Source organism: Octopus bimaculoides, chromosome 7 (assembly GCF_046866305.1).
Source record: "Octopus bimaculoides isolate indiv1 chromosome 7, ASM4686630v1, whole genome shotgun sequence".
Taxonomy (NCBI): Eukaryota; Metazoa; Mollusca; class Cephalopoda; order Octopoda; family Octopodidae; genus Octopus; species Octopus bimaculoides.
This window is the reverse complement of record NC_142934.1, coordinates 89,849,937-89,873,317: the sequence shown is the minus strand read 5'-3', so window position 1 is coordinate 89,873,317 and position 23,381 is coordinate 89,849,937. Positions and strand designations below refer to the sequence as shown.

Here is a 23,381-nt window from a genome sequence, read left to right as displayed (position 1 = left end):
TCTGCCTCAGGGCAACTGAAACCTTGTTAGTGAAACTCGGAAGACAAAGACTGTACAGAAGCCCACAGGATGGATTATGTTTCTAGTTCCAAGATGTAGCAGCTTTATCAAACACTGTGTCATGGATATTCTGTCAGAGAATTATAAGTGGTTCCGGAATAGTCAGCCACTCATACACACATTCAAAGAGCAAAGAATCTGGTCGATCAAACAAGTGATTCCTTGTTGTATAAAAAGCACACATGCTGGTGCCACGTAAAAAGCACCCATACTGGTGCCACATAAAAAGTACCAGTGCAGGTGCCACAGTACACACAGTAAAGTGGTTGGCATTAGGAAGAGTGTCCAGCTTTAGAAACCTTGCCAAAACAGATGATGATATGTGCCAGGTGCAGTCTTCTGGCTTTCCAGCTCCTGTCAAACCATCCAACCCATGCCAGCAAGGAAGACAGACAGTAAATGATGATGATGATGATAAGTGTAGTGATAAACCTTTCATACCTGAGCTTGTAAGTTGGGTTCTAATCGTACTAAACAACCAATCTGCTGGGATTTGGTGTGTAAGATACCAGCTGACACAAAGTTATCTTTATTAGGATCAATGCCTTCTAAAACACTCAAGTTGAAGCCAAGAATCTGAAATGTTTAGAAAAGAAGAAAATCTAATTAGAAAAATCGATACAAATTGATTAACATAATGGATCATACACTTAACATGTTTTCTAATTAATTCTTTTGTGATTAAATATAAGAATTCAACAGGATCCTGACCTTGGCCTTTGATTGTTCTGCATCCATTTGATTCTGAGCCTGGAATATCTTCTGGGATTCTTGCTGGGGACTATAAGAGATAAAGAACAACACAAAAATGAAATCCTTCAAATTGATATTGATAATTAATTAAATAATCAATTAAAATTGCCGGATCTTTTTTAAAACGGAAGCCACATTTATCATTAATGTTTTACGTAGTGTTTTTGGTACCGAAAGACTTTCAAACTTCGTATACTTATCTATTTTGTGTTATAGAACAGAAAAATATTTTTGTATTCGAATTTATTTCATGTAAAAAATTGTCTTATTTCGATAATTTCAACCAATCACTGACAAGTATTCAGTTGTTTACATTTACTCCTTGGCTGATTAAGCGATGTAAAGCGTATTTAATCTCCATACCTTCGTTTTATTTGCTTTTTTCATTTTAAATTTGCTTTAACCCTAACCCTAACCCTAAGGTTAGGGTTAGGGTTAATTGTTTCAGAATCGTTTGTTTATGTAGTCGGCACTTAATGTATATCGGCTGAATGGACGTCAGTGATTGGTTGAAATTACAGAAATACGACAACTTTAACATAGAATAATTTATGGATTTCTTTTTTTTTTAAGAAGACTAAGAGAAAAAGATGTTTTATATGACACATTCTACCAGTGTTCCAAGTTTCAAAGTGTTTTGTTAATGAAAAATGTGGCCCCCGTTTTAAAAAAGATCCAAATTGCCTCCATTTACTTTTATTAGCAACGGTTTAGGGGTCAATGTTTATGATTTGTAGGAATAAGTATTTTAGTGAGGGAGAGAGACTGAAATAGAAATTAGAAAAATTCTGGAGAGCAGGCAGTGGATAAGTGCAATACAGTTGTAGCAGTAGCAGCAGCATGTTCTCAGAAGTGTAGTAGAGGGTGGGGATCTGCCCTGGGCAACACTTTTGTGGGGGAGATCCAAAGGCTGCCCCAGTGGCTACACCACTGAACATTCAGTTTACCAAGTTCCCTTTGGTAACAGTGAATACAATATTTTACAATAAGGAGTTTCATGAGAATTCTATGTGGACATACTCCGACCTGCATTCTGATTTTTTTTACCAGATATTCAGTTGAAGCAGTCAAAGTGTAATGTATTATTATCATTATTATTATTAGGTAAGCTGGCAAAATCGTTGCTTGAAGTGGTAGTTCATCTCTTCTTTGTTCCTGACTAAAAATAGATTTATCTTTCATTCCAGTTTCCCTTTATAGACATTTGAAATGGAGAACCAAAAGTTTCATAGTCACATTGTAATGCTTTTCTTTTTTAAAAGGAGAAAATATTGCAAAGACTTGCAAATACATTTGCGAAGTTTATGGTGATGATGCTGTAGGTGAATCAACTGTTCAAAGGCGGTTTGCAAAATTTAAACCTGGAGAATTTAACTTGGAAGATGAGTCACAGTGGAAGACCTTGAGAGTAAAATACAGTACTATGTAGAGCAATTTCTCTAGCGAATCCCCTACAGAGAATCGTCAATTTTAGAAATGTTAAAGGCAGACAACAACAAAATTATACTGTATTTTCCCTTTATCTTTCATGGCTCCCATTCTGGTGGCATGTGAAATGCATCATTCGAACATGGTTGATGCCAGTGTCCCCTGGCATAAAAATCATAATAAACACCATCCGAATGGGGTCAATGCCAGATCCGCCTGACTGACCCCAATGCCAGTGGCACATAGAAAGCACCCACTAGTCACAGAGTGGTTGGCGTTAGGAAGGGCATCCAGCTGTAGAAACCTTGGCAGATCAGATTGCGTCCAACCCATGCTAGCATGGAAAACGGGCGTTAAACGATGATGATGTTGTAGAAAGACAAAGCCTATGTTAGACAACAGAACAAAATTTTCTGCTTTATCAATTTATAGTTTACTCACTTATTGAGTGCTTTCCATCGAGCGAAGAATACTTCGGTATTCATTTCAACTGATTCAATAAATTTGTTTAGAGTAACAGGTAACTTTAAACTGATTTTCTGTTGAGCACCACTATACCTGAAACAGAGAAGTAGGAAATGGTATTATAGTCAGGAAGAATTGTTTTGGACATTTTCATAGTGATCATATTGGTAATGTCATTTATAATAATGCCTTAAGGCCAGGAATTTGTAGATGGAGAGTAAATGAACGAAAATTATAACTGGACCCTCTTGTTGCCATGATGAAGGAGGGTTCAGAAAGGCATGACTGTAGAGTGTTCCTAGTATACTTGTATTGTTGTTTGAAACCCACATCTGTCCCCAAGTCTGTGGAAAATGACCATCACCCTATGGCTACCTGTGTGCAGGGTCAAAGCTGATGATTTCAAGTGGCATTTTCTACATGTCCCTGTTACCCCTTTCCCTATCACTACTGGATTTATGAAGAAAGTGCAACGGTGTCTTGGTTTGTTGACCAACCTGTGTAATGAATATTATTATAGTGGGTAAGATTTGTGAGCAGAGCTGGTCTCACTCTTTCAACCTGCAAACTCGTATTAAAATAATAATAATGATGATGATGATGATGATGAAATTATTGTGTATAGTGCTCAGGTGCACTACAACTCATCAAAGGTGCATATACAGTACATAGAATTATGTACAAAAGTCTGATACAAGTTCAACAAGCCCACTAGTTAACAGGATGCAAGATTTGTATGGAGTTATCTTCTCTTAGATGAGTTGTTAAAGAGCTCAGTGGCCTCATCTGCCTAGGGTCTTTTGGGGTGGCTGTCAGGAATCTTCTTCTGAAGATAATTCCATGACATACTAATTAACCCATATCTGGGAGCCTGGCAAGTGATTCTACTCCAGGTCAGAGTAGATCTGGGGACAACAGTGTCTAAGAAGTGGTTCCATACTCCCCAAAACCCTGGAACTTTGAAACCAGGGCCCCTCTACAGGATGCAGTCTGAAGTCATGTCCAGGACAATTGGTACCCTTTTTAATCAACCATGGAAACTAAAAAGCAAAAGTTGATCTGAACAGGACTTGAACCTAGTATGCAGGATACCATATATTCATTATTAAGTTAAATATTCATTGTCTTATGTTAGTGATAAAATATTTGCTTTAACAGTGGAATAATTAAGTAACTAAATTATTTTTATACATTTTAACCAGTAATTATTTAGTATTAACCATTTGACAATAATGCTTGCAGGCCTTGAGGATGAAGCCTCTTGATGTTTCAACACTATTATTATTATTATTATTATTATTAGTGAACTAATTAAGCATTTAACCAATCAATGATTTGATTAATTGTTTCATCAATCAAGCAGGTCTCTCCTGTGACCTGAAGTAGATCTGCAGTGGAAAGAGGGCATAGTATTGATGAAATCATGAATGGTGACAAAAGGGACATTGTCAAACCTAGCTGATTGATTGATTGATTGATTGACTAAACAATCAATGAATTACTTGGTTAAATAGTTAACCAATTGACGAATTAAAACTAAAAAGGTGAAGTTGAACCAGTGTTTATTATTGGCATAATGACCCTCCCAATACACAACAAGAACTTCCCTCATTAAAATTAAATTCACTTCAGATACCATCAACTATTGTAAGCTGTCATTTTACCGTTTGAAGGGTTCTGAAGTGAGTTGAGTTAACACTTACATGAATTTTATGTGAACAATTGGTGATTCAGTAAACTCTTCAACACATTCTATGTTGAATATCTGCTGGACCTGAGCCCCACCTTCTATTACAGTTCCAACAGGTTTTGGTTGTATATTCAACTGTACTGCAGGTTAAGGAAATACACCAACAATTGAAAAAGACAAACAGACAAGATGCCAAAAAACACAGAGTTCAAGGAAATTTTTTAAAATCACTTGTTAAAACAAGTTACAGTATTTGATGGCACATAAGATGTACTTTTGTCACCCTCCAAAAACTGTCTCAAGGAATCACCCAATATGCAAAGTTGGGCCATTATTATATTCTGTAAATCAAAATTTCATGTTGATTTATGCTCCAAACACCATCCTAATAAAAGGGTTATTTTCTTAAATTCTTAATTCTTTTCAAAATTATTTGAAACAAATGCAGAGTATATCAACAGAAATATGATGGTGGCACATATAAAGCACCTGTGATGATGCCACGTATAAAACACCCATGGCTGGTGCCATGTGAAAAGCACCCGTGCTAGTGCCACATAAAAAGCAGCCATGCTGGTGCCATGTAAAAAGAACCGATGTCGGGGCAACGTGAAAAGCACCCAGTAAACTCTGCAAAGTGGTTGATGTTAGGAAGGGCATCCAAGTGCAGAAACCATACCAAAACAGAAAACTGGAACCTGGTGCAGCTCAACCAGCTTGCCAGCTCCTGTCAAATCATCCAACCCATGTCAACACGGGAGGAGGACATTTGATGATGACGATGATGATGACGATGACGATGACGATGACGATGACGATGACGATGACGATGATGATGATGATGACGATGACGATGACGATGATGATGACGACGATGATGATGATGATGATGATGAAAGGGTTAAAGCACTAAAAACGTCTTCTCCTGAATATGCACTATGTCTGTACATCTTTTACGCCATCAAAATACGGTTTTATGCCAATAAAAGGATATGACTGCTAATTCTATCTGAACATTCTATATCAACGGAGAAACCTGTGAAATGGAATGATGTTTTGTTTCCGTAAAACATTCCTAATCGGCACAAGTTGCATCTGTATTCAGATTTAACTCCAATTTGCAAAAGGTCATTTTCAAAAAGCACACCATTGTTTTTACAGATAAATCTGCAAAGAATAAAAAGAAAGAAATAAAGACATTCAGTTGAGTCAATACACATTGTGTTTTTTTTCTTTTTTTTGAAATGATATGAAATAATTTTTATACAAACTGTAAAATAGATATTTAAAAACACAAAATTGATATTTTGAAATAAATTAGCAAATAGACAAATAATACCATAATGATGGCCAATGCCGAGTCAAGTATATCAACATCAAAATCAAATCAAATGGAATTTGTAGTTGTGAGCCCCATGCTAGTAGCACGTAAAAAGCACCATCCGAACATGGCCAATGCCAGTACCGCCTTGAGTGGCTTCTATGCCGGTGGCACGTAAAAAGTACCATCCAATTGTGGTTGATGCCAGCTCCTCTGGCAGCTCCGGTGGCATGTAAAAAGCATCTGCTACACTCTCGGAGTGGTTGGCGTTAGGAAGGGCATCCAGCTGTAGAAACACTGCTAGATCAGATTGGAGCCTGGTGCAGCCTTCTGGCTTCCCAGACCTCAGTCAAACCATCCAACCCATGCCAGCATGGAAAACAGACGTTAAACGATGATGGATGATGATGATGATGGCTGAGTGGTTAAGAAAGTCACGTCACAATGAGGTTCTGGGTTCAATTCTGCTGTGTGATACCTTGGGCAAGTATCTTCTATCATATCCTTGGGTTTTACCAAATTAGAGGAGAAAAACCCAAACATAGAAACAGAATGTAAAATCAACAAAAGTCTTTTGGAGCAAGGAAAAGAACTCCAAAACTCTACAAGCATTTGAAAAGGGGATGGATTAATTGACGTATCTAATGGTCAGTCAGTCCCTCAATGCATTTTATCTTGTATCTTTTACTTGTTCCAGTCATTAGGCTGTGACCATGTTGGGGCACCATCTTGAAGAATCTTAGTTGAATAAATCAAGCCACAGTACTTTTTTTAAAGCCTGGTATTTTGTCAAACCATTAAATTATGGGGACATAAACACACCAGCACAGGTTGTCAAGCAATGGGTAGGGGAGAAACACAGACACACACATATACATACACATATATACAACGGGCTTCTTTCAGCTTCTATCGACCAAATCCATTCACAAGGCTTTGGTCAGCCCAAGGCTATAGAAGACATTTGCCCAAGGTGCCACACAGTGGGATTGAACCCAGAACCATGTTGTTGGGAAGCAAACTTCTCACCACACAGCCATGCCATCTTTCATGGAGGTGAACATCATACATTCACTGCATCATGTTGCATTCGTCCCCAGTTTCTGCCATGTATTCCCATTTGACAGACCCCAGTCTCACTAACATGCAATATTACAGGTCTTACATCTTACCTCCATGCAGTCTGCCTTTTTGCATGTGGTTCACTATAAAAATGTATCATTCTAAATGTAACATAGCATTATGGTTTATCTTCTACTCAGATATTTTTGTCAGACTGCTAAGTTACAGGAATATAAACAAACCAGCACCAGTCGACAAGCAGTGCAGAGGAAGACAAACACAAACAGAATTTGTGTTTACCAAATTCGTTCACAAGTTATAATGGAAGACCCACTTACCCAAAGGTGCCACACAGTGAGGCTGAACCCAGAACCATTTGGCCATGCCTGCAACCAATATATTTCACAGAGATATTTTGAGAAAGATTACAAAACTACAATATCATTATTATTTCAAAATGGAATAAAAAAACAAACAAACATTTCACTAGTGGCTGTGTGGTAAGTAGCTTGCTTACCAACCACATGGTTCCAGGTTCAGTTCCACTGTGTGATCCTTGAGCAAGTGTCTTCTACTATAGGCTTGGGCTGACCAAAGCCCTGTGAGTGGATTTGGTAGCTAGAAACTGAAAGAAGCCCGTTGTATATGTATGTGTGTGTGTGTTTGTTCCCCACCATCTCTTGACAACTGATGCTGGTGTGTTTACGTCCCTGTAACTTAGCGGTTCAGCAAAAAAGACCGATGAATAAGTATTAGGCTTACAAAGAATAAGTCCTAGGGTTGATTTGTGCGACTAAAAGGTAATGCTCCAGGATGGCCGCAGTCAAATGACTGAAACAAATAAAAGAATAACAAATAGAAATACGTACTTTTTAAAACTTTCATCTGCTCCCAACGTTAGTCCGGATGATTCTAAGCCGTTTGATGCAGTGGGGTAATTATCAGCAAAAACATCAACCAGCAGACCACTTGCTGATGTTAGCTTATTTGTAGTGGAAGGTGTAGAAGATCCCAGCCCGAGAAGATCTATAGAGACACCTGTGTTGCTAGGAGTGGAATGCTGAAATGGGAAAAAGGTAAAAAAAAAAAAAAAACACCTTGAATTAAGAGTAGCAGAATTTGAAAGAAATGACATCACTTCTGTATTATTAGAGATTCAATGAATCCATCTACACACACAGATGCACAAAGGGAAACCATTAATGCAGATGAAATTTGTGAAGTTCTAGAAAACACTTGAAAATAATGTCTACATCTGAAGTAGTTTTGAAGGAGCTACACTGGGATCTAATCCAAGATAATGCATGGAGGGAGGGTGGTAGTGCTTCCACTTACCCTTGATTTAAAGTTGCCCTGTGAAACAACAAAAGACTCTATAACAATCCATCGTAAACAAAGGATATTTTAAGAAGTAAAACTTTAAAATCTCCAAAACAAAATCCAACTTAGAAGAAATTAGTGGAAAGATTCAGAAATATTTTACAAAGAAGTTTTGCAAAAGTTGACTCAAGAATATTATTTTCTACATTTGAAAGATTGCTTTTCATTAAATTTTACAAATTATTAAATAATGCACAAGTATTTTCTTTCTTTCTAATACATTTCTAAACGACTCCCACTTTTTTTTTAAGTGATTGTCTTTCGTTAAGACACACACCTGGTGGTCTGTGGATGACCTTTTATATAAAAGGGAGGTAATTATCTCTTCACAGTTTGAGACTGGATTGGAAATATGAATCAGAAAGCAAGCAATATCGAGAATGCACGAATATAACTATGTATATCTATTAAATTCTTTTTATTATTATTATTATTATTATTATTATTATTATTATTATCATCTATGGTGAAGTTTTTATCTGAAGCAGTTTGTGTGGGATTTCTTTTCACAGCGAACACTTTTATCTCACCATTTTTATAACAACTGCAAAGAATATCAATTACCGGAAATGGTGAAGAGATTGCAAATTTTTCAAAACAGACCTGTGATGATGGAGGTGAGCTAGCATGTTCCAAATTGTTGCTGATCTGGGCCTGAGGTATATGTTTATGTTCCTTTATTTCTGCTGTTTCGGGCACACTTGATGGCTTCTTTTTCTTCAGTTTAGCCAAAATCGAAGACTCACGTTCCGGGAATGGAGGCATTTCTTCCAAAACAGTAGCCTTTTTGATAATAAAACAATACACTTAGTTAAAATGAGAAATATAGAAGTAAACCCTTTAAAACTGTGTAATTAAACTTGTTAATTACATATAGTAATTTTTTTTTTGTAAATGAAGCATATAATTTGAACACTAAAATTAACACTTAACGAATTATTAATAAATATATGAATATCAGTGCTAATCATATCACCAATATGATAAGTAGAAAAGCAATTAGAAATAAAGAGTTAAGACTATTTGTAAATATAATTATCATCATTATTATTATTATTTATGGGCTGTAACTGCTGAGGACATACGTAAGCTCGCAAGGAATGAAGCCAGTATGCTCCGTTGGATGTGTAATGTCAATGTGAATACCCGTCAGAGTGTAAGTATCTTGAGAGAAAAGCTGAACATTAGAAGCATCAGTTGTGGTGTGCAAGAGAGACGATTGCGCTGGTATGGACATGTGGTGAGAATGGAGGAGGATAGCTGCGTGAAAAAGTGCCACACCCTAACAGTTGAGGGAACCCGTGGAAGAGGTAGGCCCAGGAAGACCTGGGCTGAGGTGGTGAGGCAAGACCTTCGTACATTGGGCCTCACCGAGGCGATGACTACGGACCGAGACCTTTGGAAATGGGCTGTGCGTGAGAAGACCCGGCAAGCCAAGTAAGATCGTTGCCAGTGCCCCTGGACTGGTTCTTGTGCGGGTGGCACATGAGATGCACCATTTTGAGCGTGGCCGTTGCCAGTACCGCCTGACTGGCTCCTGTAGGATTTTCGAGCGAGATCGTTGCCAGTGCCCCTGGACTGGCTTGTGCGGGTGGCACATAAAAGACACCATTTCGAGCGTGGCCGTTTTCGTGCGGGTGACACGTAAAAGCACCCACTACACTCTCTGAGTGGTTGGCGTTAGGAAGGGCATCCAGCTGTAGAAACTCTGCCAAATCAGACTGGAGCCTGGTGTTGCCATCCGGTTTCACCAGTCCCCAGTCAAATCGTCCAACCCATGCTAGCATGGAAAGCGGACGTTAAACGATGATGATGATGATGATGATTATCATCATTGTAAAAAGTGGCAAGCTGGCAGACTCATTAGCACACCAAACAAAATGTTTCAAGTATTTCTTCCATCTCATTACATTCTGAGCTCAAATTCCACCAAGGTCTACTTTACCCTTCACCCTCTTAGGAGTCAATAAAATAAGTACCAGTTGAGCACTGATATAGTCAAGTAAATTGACTAACCCCTTCCCCCTTGTTCTGAGGCCTCGTGCCCATAAAAGAAAATCACAAACTATTACTGTTGTTAATATGAGTTCTCAGATATGTCCATAATTGAACTTCATCCTCCAGAAAGTAATAATTTCACCCTTCTAACATCATTAACAATTTCATGTATTCTTGCATCTTTTTTCTTAAAATTACAATTAAAAGTTAGAAAGTAAAGGCTATGATTACGGCCAGAAGAAGCAATATGTTTCAGAGTCTTTTTCAAGTTATGAGGACAGCCAGTTCTCAAGTTAAGAGATTAGAGTATAAAATACTGATCTATGATAACCAACTCATCATCATCATCATTGTTTAACGTGTTTTCCATGCTAGCATGGGTTGGATCCTTCGACTGGGGTCTGGGAAGCTAGGAGGCTGCACCAGGCTCCAGTCTGATTGGCAGTGTTTCTACAGCTGGATGCCCTTCCTAACACCAACCACTCCAAGAGTGTAGTGGGTGCTTTTTACGTGCCAAAGGGGGCTGGCAACGACCACAATTGGTTGGTGATTTTTACGTGCCACCAGCACAGAAGCCAGTCAAGGCAGCGCTGGCATCGGCCACATTCGGATGGTGCTTTTAACATGCCACCGGCACAGCTTTAATTTTTGGAAGTTAAAAATAAGATTTAAAGACTCCGAATTAAAGAAGATGTTTGATTTAATCCAGTTTAATAATCTTATTGACCCAGTTTCCCCTCTGAAGCATGTAAAAACATTGTTAATTGTTCTCACCAAGACATCAGCAGTGGCCACAGTACTGAGCTGTAAATATTCCATTGAACGTTGCTGGATTTCTACATCTGGATTTTTTAAGTTGTTACCACTTTTAAGGACCTGCAAAAAAAAGGGGAAAAACACAAAACAATAAATATTAAACTGAAAAATATTGCCATTAAAAACAAATTTCTATTTAGAAAACATAAAAAATTTCTTAGTAAAACAATGTATAGTCCTTCCTTCTATCCATCTATCTTCTCCACTCACTATTCCTGGGGAGGGTCATGGGATACAGAGTTCTAACATACCTCCACAGGGTCTAATCAGAAGTAACTGTCATTATACTTTCCAGCTGGTTTCTCAAGCATGACCAACAGAGACTATGGATATTTTCCAACCATCTTATTCTTGGTCTGCCCCTAGGCCTCCTGCCAGTTGGTTCAGCTTGAATCCATTTTGCAATTCTTTCCAGAGACATTCTAATCACATATCTGTTGTACCAGAGCCGTGACCTCTCAATGAGAAATAGAAGTGACTTGACCTGGAGAGATTCCCTGATCTCTCAACTACGGCATCCTGCAGTGTAATGTTACTCCAGAGACCCTTTGGAGGAATGCCATTTCAGCCCCGTGTATTCATAATTGCACTCTCTTCACACAACATATGTTAAATAAAAATATCAAAACATGTTCAAGGCATAAAAATTAGGTTTAATGGCACAAAGAAACCATTATCTTAGAAATATGTTTTTTGAATCAGGAAAATGAAATTTCATTTTCTTTTTCTCGTCTCAGTCATTGGACTGTGGCCATTCTGGAGCACTTCCCTTGAAGGGTTTAGTTGAACAAATCAACTTGAGGACTTATTTTTCCAAGTCTGGTACTTATTCTATCAGCCTCTTTTGCCAAACTGCTAAGTTAAAGGATCATATATATCAACACTAGTTGTCAAGTGGTGGTACAGGAAGAAACACCCACCCACACACACGCACTTTCTGTCGACCAAATTCACTCACAAGATACTGGTTGGCCCAGGGCCTTAGTAGAATACACTTGCACTCACAGTGCTGCACAGTGGGACTGAACCTGCATCATTGCAAAGTGAGCTTCTTAACCACACAGCCATATGTTCCATATATAAAATTGAGGTTAATAATGGTAAGGACTGTTGAATCAAGAAAACATAATTTATTAATTTTTTTTTCTATTTATTTTTCTATTTATTCCATATTGCAGATGTTGCAAACGGAATATTATCCTGGCTCTCAAAGTATTGATTGAGCAGTAAAGACATAATTCTTTACCATTAACACCACTCTTATGACAGACTGTTATTACTGTTATTGTTGGGGAGCGACTTTTAATTCGTGAATGGATCCATGATTTAAAGGTAACCAAAGCATTGATTACCATTTGTGGTCGTCAAGAACAATATTTAGGACAGGATTGATTTGGTTTCTATTTGAAAGAATGGTGGGAATTTTGTTGAAAGAGATTTGGCTCTGGTATTTCTGCAGATCAAATTACTGTCAAGAAATCCTCATCAACATCTAAAGGCACCATTTACAAAGTGTGATGGCATGGTACATGCTGCCATGTTATATGACAGCTGGGGGTACCTATCAATTCTCTTATTATTCACATGGATGTGTAGCAGATTCAAAGCTGAATCGCCAGATAGCAGACACCATGACCGGACCACTGTTGTTTCATGTGATTAGGCAATTAACTGACCAATCAGCATCAAGCTATCATGTGATACAATTTTCTACATCTTTCTTATGAGCCCCATAAAAAAAATGGGTTTTTAGTGGCAGCTGCTTGACATCTCCATTCTCATGGCACAGATTTGCCAGCATGAATGTATCAGGATTATTTTCCAGTTGTGGCAACACAGCCACAGGTTGGTAGGGACCGGTTAGTTTGTCATAAATTCCAATAATATGTTTCTTTTGGCATGTTAACCGTTTAGCATTTAAACCGGCCAAATCCAGCCAGAACATTCTACCTGTTTTATGTTCAGACCATGCAATGTCATTCTAAAAACACACAATCATATCATCAAAACTTCAAAGCTATGAGATAATGCAGGATTAATTCAAAACGTGATTAAATAAGCATTGCTTTTGCCAGACCAATCTGAATGCTAAAGAGTTAACGCTGTTGTTTTTCATCCAAAGACCAACACAGACAACACTATGTACAGTAAATAAAAGCTTCTGTTAATTGTTTCTGAGTGCCATTAATTCCATACACAGCCAGCCCTAGAAAGACATTTTCATTTTCCACCAACCACCACTTCACAACAGCTGTAATAAAATCCTCCATATTACAAAGATCAAATCTTCTTTATTACAAAGATTTGATCAAGCCACCAGAATTGCCAGAGCAGCTGTCTGGCTTCCGTGCCAGTGGCACATAAAATGGCACCATATGCTGCCTTTGTTTCAATTAATTTTTAAAATAATGAAGAATTTAATAAAATAACTTTCCAGTTATTATGCTGGAGTCTAGCACAATTTAGCATAACATTTTGATGGAAGATTGTGATTTAGACCACTTTAAAACAGTCTGTTTATGTCATAAAACTTGGGCTGATCTCAGGCAAGTTGGTATCAAAAGGGTTAAAAATGATTCAAAATTTGCTTTTTGCAAGATATTTGATGTGAAATTGCGCATTGAAACAGATTTTGTTACATGTTGGGAGGGTCATTAGGCTGATAATAAACATACACTTACATGGGTTTTATTGCACTTTTAAAATTTAATTAGTTAATTAAGTAACTATTTAATCAAGTAATTAATTAACCATTCAGTGAATCACTCAGTCAGTTTAAAGTCCTTTTCACACCATTCATGACCTCATCAATGAAATTCCCTCTCCTGAGAGAGAGAGAGAGAGAGAGAGAGAGAGAAAGCAAACCTAGGTGATTGAGTGATTGACTGAATGATTAATCAAATCGATTGGTTAAATGGTTAACCAACTGACAAATTAAAAATAAAGAAATGAAGTAGAACCAGTGAGTGTCTTTATTAATGGCATAATGACCCACCCATGATACACCAAAATCTGTTTCCAAAATATGATTTGCGTTATAAACAAGATAGTTATACATACCTCTTGAATAGATGATTTAATCTCAGGAAACAAATTAACAAATTTAATATAAGTTGAGAGTAGCAAGCCTCTGGTAGCTGCTCCACATAAGTGGTATTTTGAATGGAGTAACTCAAACTGAACAATAGGACTGAAAATGTAAATATTATTCAAAATTTCACTTTTATTAGAACAGAAAATATCACAAAGAAGAATACAGATTGGTGTTTAAGTGAAACATAATAATCTTTAATCTTTATCAGACCTCAATTCAGAAGTGTCAAAAAGAAGGTAATTCCTTTATTTCCTTCAGTCATTTGGACTGCGGCCATGCTGGAGCACCGCCTTTAGTCGAACAAATCGACCCCATACATGTGTGTGTGTGTGTGTGTGTGTGTGTGTGCTTGCTTGCCTCCAGTATCAAAAAGTACTGCAGCCCAAATAAGCTGAATATCCAGTCTGCCAGGCCAAATCACCAGCGCCTAAACAGCTGTGCCTGATCATCTCATTTCATTAACATGGATTGTGATGGTTTCATTTACTCTCTTTTTCTCAGGTTGGTATTCTTTTCTCAAAGGAATTACCAAGGCAACTAAAAATGGGAATCAAAACTAGTTCACAGATTTAACATATTGAACACTTCCCACTCTATTATGAGATGATAATAATAATGATAATAATAATAATAATCTTTTCTACTGACAATGTATGCACACATAAACACACAGTGCTTCTTTCAGTTTCAATCAACCAAATTCACTCACAAGGCTTTGGTCAGTCTGGGTTCATAATAGAAGACACTTGCCCAAGGTGCTGAACCCAAGACTGCAAGGTTGAGAAGCAAGCTTCTTAACCACACAGCCAACCTGCATCATCATCGTCATTTAACATCCGCTTTCCATGCTAGCATGGGTTGGATGATTTGGCTGAGGACTGGTGAAACCAGATGGCTACACCAGATATATATATATATATATATATATATATATATATATATATATATATATATATATATACTTTATTTAAAAGCAGCAGAAATATAACAAAAAAACTGTTACTCTGAGTTATATATATTATATATATATATATATATATACATATATATACAAAAAATTACACGCACATGTGTGCATGCAACAAATTAACCAACTAAAGATAATGAATAACAAATGATCAAACCAAAAGGTCTTTCAAAGCAAGTCATTTTAAAGGGCATATTTTTCATTGCAGAGAAAACCGGTTGCTCCACAGGAGGGTCCATTAGCAAAATCTTAAAAACTTCTCATTTGAAAATGTCAACAGAGAAACAGAGACTGATGGCAGCAAAAGTAGTTTACCTTGATCTTGGGTCACCAGCAATAAGGTTGCCAAACTCGCCCAGAATATAACCTCCAACTTTGACCATGTTTTCATGACAGGCAGGAGCTTGTAGAGCCTACAACGAAAGAGAAGAAAATCAATCAAAGACCATCAGTTCGGTAAGTCAGAACTGAAATATAACAAATGGGTTGTTTTCATTTGCAATCTTCAACATTATTATCAATGGCAGAAACATCACAATCATTATTTTAATTCATGAAAAAGTTGAAGAAACGGTGTCACCCAGGGAAGAGGTCCACAGCCTTTTTTTGCACCAGTGACTGGTTTCATACAAGACCGAAACCTCGTGAGTGGATTTGGTAGACAGAAACTGAAAGAAGGCGGTGAGCTGGCAGAATCGTTAGCCCGCCGGGCAAAATGCTTAATGGTATTTCGTTTGCCACTACGTTCCGAGTTCAAATTCCGCCGAGGTCGACTTTGCCTTTCATCCTTTCGGGGTCAATAAATTAAGTACCAGTTACGCACTGGGGTCGATATAATCGACTTAATCCGTTTGTCTGTCCTTGTTTGTCCCCTCTGTGTGTAGCCCCTTGTGGGCAGTAAAGAAATAAGAAACATTAGCACGCTGGGCGAAAGGCTTAACGGTATTTCGTCTGCCGCTACGTCCCGAGTTCAAATTCCGCCGAGGTCGACTTTGCCTTTCATCCTTTCGGGGTCAATAAATTAAGTATCAGTTACGCACTGGGGTCGATATAATCGACTCAATCCGTTTGTCTGTCCTTGTTTGTATCCTCTGTGTGTAGCCCCTTATGGGCAATAAAGAAATAAGAAACTGAAAGAAGCCCATATGGGACACTTGTGCCCCTGATCAGGCAACATTGATTTGATGAAGGGAGGGAGCTAATGTACAGCATAAGCATTTGATCCCTATAAACAAATCCTTTGTGCAGAGCATTCAGCAAAAAACTGAACACTCATATGCAGTCTTCGACGAGAGAATCCATCATTTATACATACATGTATATATATTTATGCATGTGTTTCTGTGTTTGTCTCCCACCATCACTTGACAACTGTTGTCAGTTTGTTTACATCCCTGTAACTTAGCAGTTCAGCAATAGATATTGATAGAATAAGCACCAAGCTAAATACAAAATAAGTACTGGGGTCAATTTATTCAACTAAACCTCTTTAAGGTGGTGCTCCAGCATGGCCACAATCCAAGTAAAAGACAAAAAGCAAGGTCACCAATTCTGCACTCAACATTTTATTTGCAATAATGGCACCTTAACATAACCGAGTCAAAATCTCTTTCAAACGTTTAAATTTTACACCTGCACAGGTGAGATATGGTTATTTTCCAATTGAATTATTTGACTTCAGTGAAAGTGCATAGCTCAGTGGTTAGAGCATCAGGCTCACAGTCATGAAGTAGTGAGTTCAATATCTGGACCAAGCTGTGTGTTGTGTTCTTGAGCAAGACACTTTATTTTACATTGCTCCAGTTCACTCAGCCGTAGAAATGAGTTGCAACATCACTGGTGCCAAGCTGTATCGGCCCCTTTGTCTTTCCCAAGGATAACGTCAGTGACATGCAGAGGGGAGGCTGGTATGCATGGACAACTGCTGGTCTTCCATAAACAACCTTGCCCGGACTTGTGCCTTAGAGGGGAACTTTTCTAGGTGCAACCCCATGGTCATTTATGACTGAAGGGGGTCTTTACCCTTTACCCTTTTATTTGACTTCAACTCACCCACAATAGCTTCATCATCATTTAACGTCCACTTTTTCATGCTTGCATGGGGCAGACAGAATTTGTTGAGGCAGATATTCTGTGACCAGAATCTCTTCTTGCAGCTGACCTTCACCTGTATCCAAGCAAGGTAATATTTCCCAACGACCAGATATGTTTTCTACAGAAGACTGGAAATGAACCACCCCACTTCTATGACACTGGTGTTTGTTTACAACCATCACATGATGTCAAGATGAGGGTACATAAAAACACACACATATGCATACATATATTTTAATTTGGTCCAGTCAAGTCACTCACAAGGCTTTTGTCTGTCTTTAAGCAATCTATGCCTGTTGATCCTGTGACCTCCAATCCATATGTACCATGAGTTGAATCCATTCACAAAGCTTTGGTTGGCCTGGGGCTATAGTAGAAGACATTTGCCCCTGGTGTATATGCATCTCTGTTGGCGTTTGTTCCCTCACTGCTTGACGAAAGGTGTTGGTTTGTTTATGTTTACATCCTTAGAGCTTAGGGATTCAGCAAAAAAAACCGTTAAGTTTGGTACTTATTTTATCAATGATAAAACCTAAATATTGGGGTCAATTTGTTCGATTGAAACACTTCCAGAAAGGGTCCTAGAAAGGCTGCAGTCCAATGACAGAAACAACGAAAAGATCAAAAACACAAAGAATAATTAAAAGATTCCTTACTTCAAAGACTGTCTTGGCAGCATATCCTTGTACATCATCTCTGTTAATGACAATCTGGATAACTCGATACCAGACCTGTAAGATAAAGAATACAGAATGTGTGTTGTTAATCAGTCTCTTAATTAAGACCAAGTAACATAGAATTAAGATAAGATCAATCACAAGTAAAAACCAATACCCAATATCTTTGTAGTTAATGATCAATGAGAGACATATTCATTCCATCTCCCTTTACTGAATTTAAAACAGCTAATTACTTTAATATGTATTACATTTGCATAACATATTGGTTTCATTTTTTGACAACTCTAGATTGCAATTAGAACAACAATACTGCTTGCATCCAATCTTTCCTTCTTTGTTTTAGTCTTGAAATTCTAATTTTGATACTAAAGCTGCTTTTCTTTTTCAAGTTTTTGCAATTTGAAGATGATGATGATGATAGTCATGATGATGATCATCATCACCATCATCATTTAACATCCTTTTTCTAGGTTGGCATTGGTTGGACAGTTTGTCAAGAGCTGGCAAGGCCAGGATCTGATAGACTGCAGAGCTGAACCAGGTTCCATAGTCTGTTTTGGCTTGGTTTCTACAGTTTTTATGTCCTTCTTAATGCCAACCATGATACAGAGTGTACTGGGTGCCTTATATGTAGCACCAGCCCCATTGCTTTTTATGTGGCACCAGCCCCATTGCTTTTTACGTGGAACCATCACCAGTGCTTTTTATGTGGCACCATCACCAGTGCTTTTTATGTGGCACCATCACCAGTGCTTTTTATGTGGAACCAGCACCAGTGCTTTTTATGTGGCACCATCACCAGTGCTTTTTATGTGGCACCATCACCAGTGCTTTTTATGTGGAACCAGCACCAGTGCTTTTTATGTGGCACCAGCACCATTGCTCTTTATGTGGAACCAGCACCAGTGCTTTTTTACGTGGAACCATCACCAGTGCTTTTTATGTGGCACCAGCACCATTGCTTTTTATGTGGAACCAGCCCCATTGCTTTTTATGTGGAACCAGCCCCATTGCTTTTTATGTGGAACCAGCACCAGTGCTTTTTTACGTGGAACCATCACCAGTGCTTTTTATGTGGCACCAGCACCATTGCTTTTTACGTGGCACCAGCCCCATTGCCATTTAATGTTCAAGCTCCATGCTAACATGGGTTGGATGGTTTGACAGAATCTGATGGGTGCAAGGACTACATTGTGTTCCACTCTCTACATTGGCATGGTTTAGATGTGGGTACACATCTAGTCCTTAGTTCCTTGTGTTTATTCAAGAAGGGAAAAAAAAACCAACTAGCCCAACATTTCTTGCATGGCTGTGTGGTAAGATGCTTGCTTCCCAACTACATGGTTCCAGGTTCAGTTCCACTGCTTGGCACCTTGGGCAAGTGTCTTCTACTATAGCCTCAGGCCAACCAAAGCCTTGTGAGTGGATTTGGTAGACGGAAACTGAAAGAAGCCAGTCATCTCATGGAAGCAAGATGGCTGTGTTTCTTTTGAGCGTTGGGCCTCAGGGAGGCAATGACCAAGACTTTTGGCATTATGTCGTACTTGAGGAGAAAACCCATCAAGCCAAGTAAAATCACAGTCATGGCAGAGACTGGTGTCACGCAAATGGCACCCATTATACTCTCAGAATAGTTGGTGTTCAGAAGGGCATCCAGCTGTAGAAAACCATACCAAATCAGACTGGGGTCTGGTGCAGCCTTCCAGCTTACCAGCCTGGTCAAACCATCCATCCCATGCTGCCATGGACAACAGACGTTAAATGATGATGATGATGATGATATCTGTATATGTTTGTGTTTGTCTCCTACCATCACTTAACAACCGATGTTGGTATGTTTGCTTCCTCGTAACTTAGCCGTTCAGTAAAAAAGACCAATAGAATAAGTACTAGGCTTACAAAGAATAAGTACTGGGATCAATTAGTTCAACCAAAGGCAGTGCTCCAGCATGACCGCAGTCAACATGATTGAAACAAGTAAAAGAATAAAAGAATCTATCTGTCAGTCTACTAAAGAAAAAGTCAAACCAAATATTCCAATGTGACCAGAAAGTCCATTTTAGATTTCAGGTAAAAAAAAAAAAAAAGGAACACGATACCATGCTTGCTTACCTCTTCACTCACATAATCTCCAGCAATTCGGATCAGGTTTAGAATTACATCCACATACCAGGTGTAATCTACAGCATATTTCTCAGCTAAAATGGCCACTTTTAGGACCTGGAAAAAATTGGGAAAACAATTAATTAAACAAAAAATTAAAACGAATCTTTACAGCTGTACTAATAAACATGATGTAACAAGTTTAGCATCACGGGTATCATCATCCTTTTAATGTCCACTTTCCCATGTTGTTGAAGTAAGCTGCTTCCTAGTCAAGGTTGCAATGTGGTTTCAATCCTCAGTCCCTAATAAAAACTATTTCACTTCATTTACGATGCTTCTGAAGAAAGCATAAATATTAGAATTCAATAGATATCATGCAATAAATATTGTTATATCATAAATGTTATACTATAAATATTATCATATATCATTGTCTTTCTTCAGAAGTCAAACAGCTGGAGTGGTAGAAAAGAGAGAAATCCAAATGAAATGTATTGTAGTATTGAGTTTTGTCAGATGAAATGGTGAGTTCACATCTCACTGAAATCAATTTTGTTTTTTACTATTGTGGGACTAATAAAATTAGTACCAGTTAGATTAAATTGAGTGAAGTTACTCCCCTAAAAATGTATGACTGTGTTGAAATTTGAAATTATTATTATCATCACTATTATTATTATTACAACTATTAATGTTACAGATTCAAATTTACTGGTTCAACCTCTCTACAAAGCAATCAATAAAAAAAAATTGCAAATAACAGAAATCAATAATTGAAACTATTGATTTTTTATAAGAATCTGTAATAAAGAATCTGATTTAAAATGGGTAGAATTTTCATCTCTGAGAAAATATACGCCAGTGAAATAGGACTCCTGCAAAGCTATTAACCCTTTTACTACAAAAATCAGATACATCCACTCAAAATTTTATTACCCTTAACTGCAGAAGGCAATCTTTTGTTGAGGAATGTCAAATCTGAAATTACTTTTAGGTTGATTGAGATATGCAAAGTTTATGGAGGAAATGTGACTTGCAGAAAATATCAATTTTACTTTTTTTTTTTTTTGGTAGATATTTAACACAATTACCGGAATAACCATTAAATTTAATTTTTCAGTTAAAGGGTTAAAGAGTGCAAGTACACACAAAAAAAACAAAAATAAAATAAAAATCTGAAAACCTACCATTTCCTCTCGAATGGAGTAATCAGCAGATTCCAGATATTCCAACATTTCTGCCACAATCTCTTCCGCATTGGTCCTGTCACACATGGCATATAATAAGTCGACAGCTCGCTGACGCACACTCACATCTCGTTCCGTCTGAAGAAGAATTAAACAATAACAATCTCTTGTTTTGTACAAGTTGGTGAGAAGAATCAATTTCTTACATGGACGCTGGGTTTTGCACTTGAAGACGAGCAGCATCTCAGGAGCATTAAGAACATAGGAGAAATGGCTAAAACTTAAACTCAAAGCCTTATCACAAACTCAACTAAGAGCAAGGAGCATTTTAATATTTGTTGTAAGTGTTTCTTTTCTAAGTCTTTCCTACTTCATACATGTGACCAACACTACAGATATTCTATGCTTCATCACAAATGGAAATTCACAATTTGCCCCCCAAACATTTTTAATCTGTGTCGGTGGCACGTAAAAAGCACTACTTGAGCGCGATCGTTTCCAGCTTCGCCTTACTGGCACTTGTTCTGGTGGCATGTGAACAAAACATTGGACTGACTTCTGTGCAGCTGGCACATAAAAAACACCATCTGACCGTGGCTGTTGCCAGTACCAACGGACTGGCACGTAAAAAGCACCCACTACACTCTCGGAGTGGTTGGTGTTAGGAAGGGCATCCAGCTGTAGAAACTCTGCCAGATCAGATTGGAGTCTGGTGTAGCCATCCGGTTTGCCAGTCCCCAGTCAAATCGTCCAACCCATGCTAGCATGGAAAGTGGACGTTAAATGATGATGATGATGATGATGACAAATGTTTCCTTTAGCACAGACAGCAACAAATGGCTCCTTTATATTAAATGTTGCCTCTATCACAAATGGACAGTTACAAAAGTTGCTTCTCTTGCGAATGAACAGTGAAAGTTGTTGCTTCTATAGCAAGTGGCTGCAGTTACCAGGTGTTACTTTTCTTTTTTATTTACTTTTAAATTTTTTTTTTAATTGTTTCTGTCATTTGACTGTGGCCATGCTGGAGCACCGCCTTTAGTCGAGCAAATCGACCCCAAGACTTATTCTTTGTAAGCCTAGTACTTATTCTATCGGGCTCTTTTGCTGAACCGCTAAGTTACGAGGACATAAACACACCAGCATCAGTTGTCAGGCGATGTTGGGGGGGGGGGACAAACACAGACACACAAACAAACACACACATATACGATGGGCTTCTTTCAGTTTCAGTCTACAAAATCCACCCACAAGGCATTGGTCAGCCTGAGGCTATAGTAGAAGACACTTGCCCAAGGTGCTACGCAGTGGGACTGAACCCAGAACCATGTGATCGGTAAGCAAACTACTTACCACACAGCCACCCCTGTGCCTATACATCTATTGTAAATGTGCAAATAAACATAATTGCATGTGTTCTTTCATAGAGTCAAATGGAAATATTCAATAATAAAGAAATAAGAAAGGGGTGGGAGGGCCAAAAAAAAAGGGAATAAAGAAAGAAAAAAACAACAGATTACCTTCAAAGAGGTGATAACAGTTTCTTGGTGCTTCTTTACGGCCTCATGGGAAAACTCAGATGTTGCTAACAAACACATACTCTCCAATGCTAGATATCTGCAACAAGGATTTTTTTTAATTATAAAAAAAATAAACGGAAAAAACAAAATACAGTTCTATATTTAAGAGACGAGGAATTATGTACATTATTTACATTGACGGATATTTGTCCTCATCTTGTTTGTTGTTAACACAACGTTTCGACTGATATACCCTCCAACCTACATCAGGTGTCTTGAGGAAATTTCAAACCTGGGTTCTCATTCCTAAGGTATTTTTTGATATTATTATTATTATTCAGGTCACTTCCAGGAATCGAACTTGGAATCTTGGGGTTAGTAGCCCACACTCTTAACCACTACCCTATATGCGCGTGGGCATATAATAATAATAATAATAACAACAAACAAGATGAGGACAAATATCCGTCAAATGTAAATAATGTAAATAATGCAAAAAAACAAAATGTTACGTACATTATTTAACAATTTTGACCTTGGCATAACAGCATGTGCTAACTTGTTGAAGAACAAAGGTTCAATAAAAAATGATATTACAAATAGATAATATTCCTCATCATCAAACATCTGTTTTCCACACTGGCATGGGTTGGATGGTTTGACAGGGGCTGGTAAGGGCCAGGAGCTGTACCAGGTTCCATTGTCTGTTTGGCATGCCAACCATTTTACAGAGATCACTAGGTGTTTTTTACATGGCACC

At 38.0% G+C, this 23,381-nt stretch overlaps 1 protein-coding gene across 4 annotated transcripts in view; it reads right to left on the bottom strand.

Annotated features, from left to right (window-relative positions):
* LOC106884155 (AP-2 complex subunit alpha-2) overlaps positions 1 to 23,381 on the bottom strand; it is a 160,463-nt gene that overhangs the window by 1,531 nt on the left and 135,551 nt on the right. Inside the window, exons 10-24 of one of the 4 annotated variants that reach the window (XM_089355604.1) lie at positions 22,622 to 22,718; positions 21,102 to 21,239; positions 19,921 to 20,028; positions 17,785 to 17,859; positions 15,350 to 15,447; positions 14,034 to 14,163; positions 10,932 to 11,033; positions 8,724 to 8,942; positions 7,649 to 7,839; positions 7,118 to 7,165; positions 5,394 to 5,563; positions 4,410 to 4,536; positions 2,683 to 2,799; positions 772 to 841; positions 502 to 636 (exon numbers count right to left, since the gene is read on the bottom strand). In XM_089355604.1, coding sequence (XP_089211730.1) covers positions 502 to 636; positions 772 to 841; positions 2,683 to 2,799; positions 4,410 to 4,536; positions 5,394 to 5,563; positions 7,118 to 7,165; positions 7,649 to 7,839; positions 8,724 to 8,942; positions 10,932 to 11,033; positions 14,034 to 14,163; positions 15,350 to 15,447; positions 17,785 to 17,859; positions 19,921 to 20,028; positions 21,102 to 21,239; positions 22,622 to 22,718 — 1,825 coding nt within the window. The remainder of the gene's footprint in view (positions 1 to 501; positions 637 to 771; positions 842 to 2,682; positions 2,800 to 4,409; positions 4,537 to 5,393; positions 5,564 to 7,117; positions 7,166 to 7,648; positions 7,840 to 8,723; positions 8,943 to 10,931; positions 11,034 to 14,033; positions 14,164 to 15,349; positions 15,448 to 17,784; positions 17,860 to 19,920; positions 20,029 to 21,101; positions 21,240 to 22,621; positions 22,719 to 23,381) is intronic. The other 3 variants (XM_089355605.1, XM_089355606.1, XM_089355607.1) reach the window with 3 other exon arrangements.